At 38.9% G+C, this 3,509-nt stretch overlaps 1 protein-coding gene across 1 annotated transcript; it reads right to left on the reverse strand.

Annotated features, from left to right (window-relative positions):
* Nucleotides 1-637: 637 nt before the first annotated feature.
* On the reverse strand, nt 638-1,585 carry LOC118046914 (translocator protein homolog). The gene has a single exon (XM_035056009.2). The coding sequence runs from the start codon at nt 1,377-1,379 to the stop codon at nt 786-788; it is 594 nt and encodes a 197-aa protein (XP_034911900.1). The 5' UTR covers nt 1,380-1,585; the 3' UTR covers nt 638-785.
* Between the last annotated feature and the right edge of the window lie 1,924 nt (nt 1,586-3,509).

Below are 3,509 nucleotides of genomic sequence, written 5' to 3' on the forward strand. Positions count from 1 at the left end.
AAAAAGACTAAACAAACTACTGAAAGCAGAAACAGAGAAGAAGAAATGGATTTAGCACCAAGTGCCCAATTTTATGGCCTTTTTTAAGTACTCAGATTTGTAAGAATTTGCAGCAGACAAATCTGCAATAAGCGACCTGAACAAACAATTAACTTTCAACCCAAAAAAACTATGATATTCAAAACATAAGATTTGACAGAGGGGTTGAGGCTGTGTAAATGACAGTCCTCCTAAGAGTTTCATCAATGATTTATGGACACTTAATTATGGCCCTACCCTTTGCACAGATGCTTCCAACTCCAACAGGCATTCCCCACGGATATTGCTCAACATGAAGTAAAATACAGAGAGTATTTATTAGAGACGGGAATCGAGGCAGTGAGGGAGAGAGGACGCTCTTCTGCCCCCATCCCCTTAAAAAGCTTTCAACCTCAGTATCCCTCTTCAATTTAAATTTAAAATTATTTTAAATCTTCACATCTGCTTGCATCGGAGCGAACCCTGCAATAAAAATCCACGTGATTTTTTTATGTCTAATTTTCAATAAATAAAATAAAGTGTATTATTCTCATTCTCTCTGGGAATCGAAAGAAACACACACACACAAATATATACATGCGTGATAATCTTCTGAGAATAATAGAATTCAGAATTTTATACTAATATAATGCAGGATCAAGTGCACACCCAAAATAAAATGAAAAGGACGACGATTGCTAACAAAGGATCAAGTTCTATGGTGCTAAACTACAAATACATGGGAACACTGGTGTCCTGTTAACTCTTCAAAGGAAAAGTAGCTTAAGATTTACAAAGGCTAAAAACGAAGCCCATGCCAAACAGGGCATAACCAGATTGCCTGCAATGGGATTCACCACTTTGAACTGTCGAGAACACCCAACAAGAGCCCCAGACGTAGCTAAACAAACAAGTAACCCAACCCACGGCGCTGACATCCGAAACACAATCGGGTCCCGAGCCAAACTCAAGCCGAGCTGAGTCAAGTAAAGATAGAGGGCAGTCGGGTTCCGATGGAATCCGCCTTCAGCCCAAACAAGCCAAGCCGAGAGACCCATCAAGAAACTCGAAGTCACGCAGGTCATATGTAGAGCCCACAAAGGTGGGAACCAGAAGGGCTTTGATAGACTCCTGCTACTACTTGTACCGTAAACTTTGGTTGAGCCAAAGAAATACACGTTACAGAGAGCCAAGGAAAGAGGGAGCGCAACAGCTATGGCTAATGATCTAATACCGCGTTGGGCCATGGCCACTCTTTTTTCACGCCTGAATCTCACATTCTTGCTGTTGTTTTTGCCCGCGATGGTGTTGGGTTCGTCGACTGTGTCTCGTGTACGCTGTTTAACGTTCTGGGAGTCCATATTGGATTAGAAAGAGACGACAGAGAGATGTTGTGGGGAGAATGTAAGGTACTGAGGCTGTTTTTAAGAAGAAGCTTGACGTGTTTTGGGCGTGGTAGCGGAAGATGAGTAGTCACACGTGGGCGAAGGGGATGGAAAGAAGTGGACAAGAAGGGTCACACGTGGATGACAGAAGGCACCGAGAGATTTGGTCTTCCATGCATGGATTAATTAAGATTAGACAGCACCTTGCTGATGCTGTTAATGGGGGCGGAGAGTGGTCGTCTTCTCGGTAAGCTTACAGTGATGACACGTGCCTATATCGGTTTGGAACATCTTCGTTAGCGGTATAGTTTTCAAAACCGACCCGGTATAATAATTGGGTTACAACTCAGATGGGATGACCCAAAAAAAATCCAATAGGCTTTCCTTGATGACCTTGGTGAGCTGTGGTCATTTGGGAGAAATAGTAATCAAGAGTCTTCTGCAAAAAGCATCTAAACATGAAGGGGAATAAGCTGCGTTCTTGGCTGCCATAATTGGAGGAATAGGAGGTTGAATCAGAAGAGGACAAGTAAGATGACATCGAATAGGCTTCGAAACTGATGACGTTCCTTCTTACAGGGCACGAGATGGGATCACGCTTTCCTTGTTGGAAGAGCTCTCTGTCGCAATAAAAGGCGCTACTGCTAGGCTCTTAGATGGGCTTGTTAACGAATCTCCTGCATCAAGAAGAAGCTGTTTGCTCTTCTTCCCGACTGAAATGGCTTGAAAATTTCCTTTTGTTTGTAGGAAAATGAATTCCTTTTGGAAAGTGAATTCCGAAGAAAGTGAATTCCGGGAAAGTATTTTCCGATGTTTGGTAGTGTTATGGAAAATAAACTGAAAAACACTTTCCAATGTTTGGTTATGTCATGGAAAATGAGCTGGAAAATAACTTATTAATATTTTATTTTTCTCAAGTTTATTAAAATAATGAGGAACAAATCTTACAAATTAAAAAGTTGAATGAGAATGAAATTGAAAAAAAAAAATATAATTTCATAAATTATCTCAAATAAAACAAATAATAATCAAAATAATAGGGATCAAATCTAAAAAATTAAAAAAAAATGAAAAATGAAGAAATTAAAATAATAATAATCAACATTTCATAAATTATTTCAAATAAAATAAGTAACAATCAAAAGAATGAGGATCAAATTTGATAAATAAAAAATTTCAATAAAAAAATGATAAGAAAAAAGCAAATAGCAATTATAAAAATAAGGACCAAAGTTAATATAAAAATAAAATTTTAAGAGATGAAATTGAAAAATAAATATTCAAAACAAAATATATATAGCAATTAAAAGTTTGAGGATCAAATTTGATATAATCAGCAAATAATGACATTTCTAAATTTTTCACAACTTCCGGAAAGTGTTTTCCCTTCAAATTTTTCAGGAAAACACTTTCCTGAAAACCAAGCCAAATTTTCCTTTTACTGGAAAGTGTTTTCTATTGACCAACTTTCCTACTGGCAAACAAACACAAGAAAGTTTGGAAAGTGCTTTCCCGGAAACCACTTTCCGTAAAACAAACACAGCTAAAAGGAAAACATTTTCCTGAAAACCAAGTCAATTTTTTTTTTACTAAAATTGACCGGAAAGTGTTTTCCGTTGACTAGAAAGTGTTTTCCGCTGACCGGAAATTATTTTCCGTTGACAAACTTTCCTAATGACAAACAAACACAGGAAAGTTTGGAAAATGGTTTCCGGAAACTACTTTCCGGAAAACAAACAAGGCCTAGGTTTTCTCAATTCTCATTTCTATCTTTTCAATTCTTCATCATTAATCGTTTTGGCTTTTTAACTGTAAAAGCCAAAACGACACCGTGTCATGTATATATATGAGACTGGGTCTCAGTTGGGTCTACCCGGGTTGACCGGGTTCCGGGTCGACCCGCCGGGTTAACCGGGTTCCCCTGGGTCAAATCCTTGGCTGGTTTTTACATAGACTCGGCCCGACCCTAGGCCCGGGTCGGCTGGGTCCCGGGTCGACCAACCGGGCCGGGCCGGGTCTTAAAACTATGGTTAGCGGCCAGGATAAGATCAGTACTATTTGTGTCAAAGTTTTAAGAACAGGTCTGGTTTAAGGTCTAGATTCCAA

The sequence above is a fragment of the Populus alba genome, chromosome 2, assembly GCF_005239225.2.
Source record: "Populus alba chromosome 2, ASM523922v2, whole genome shotgun sequence".
Lineage (NCBI taxonomy): Eukaryota > Viridiplantae > Streptophyta > Magnoliopsida > Malpighiales > Salicaceae > Populus > Populus alba.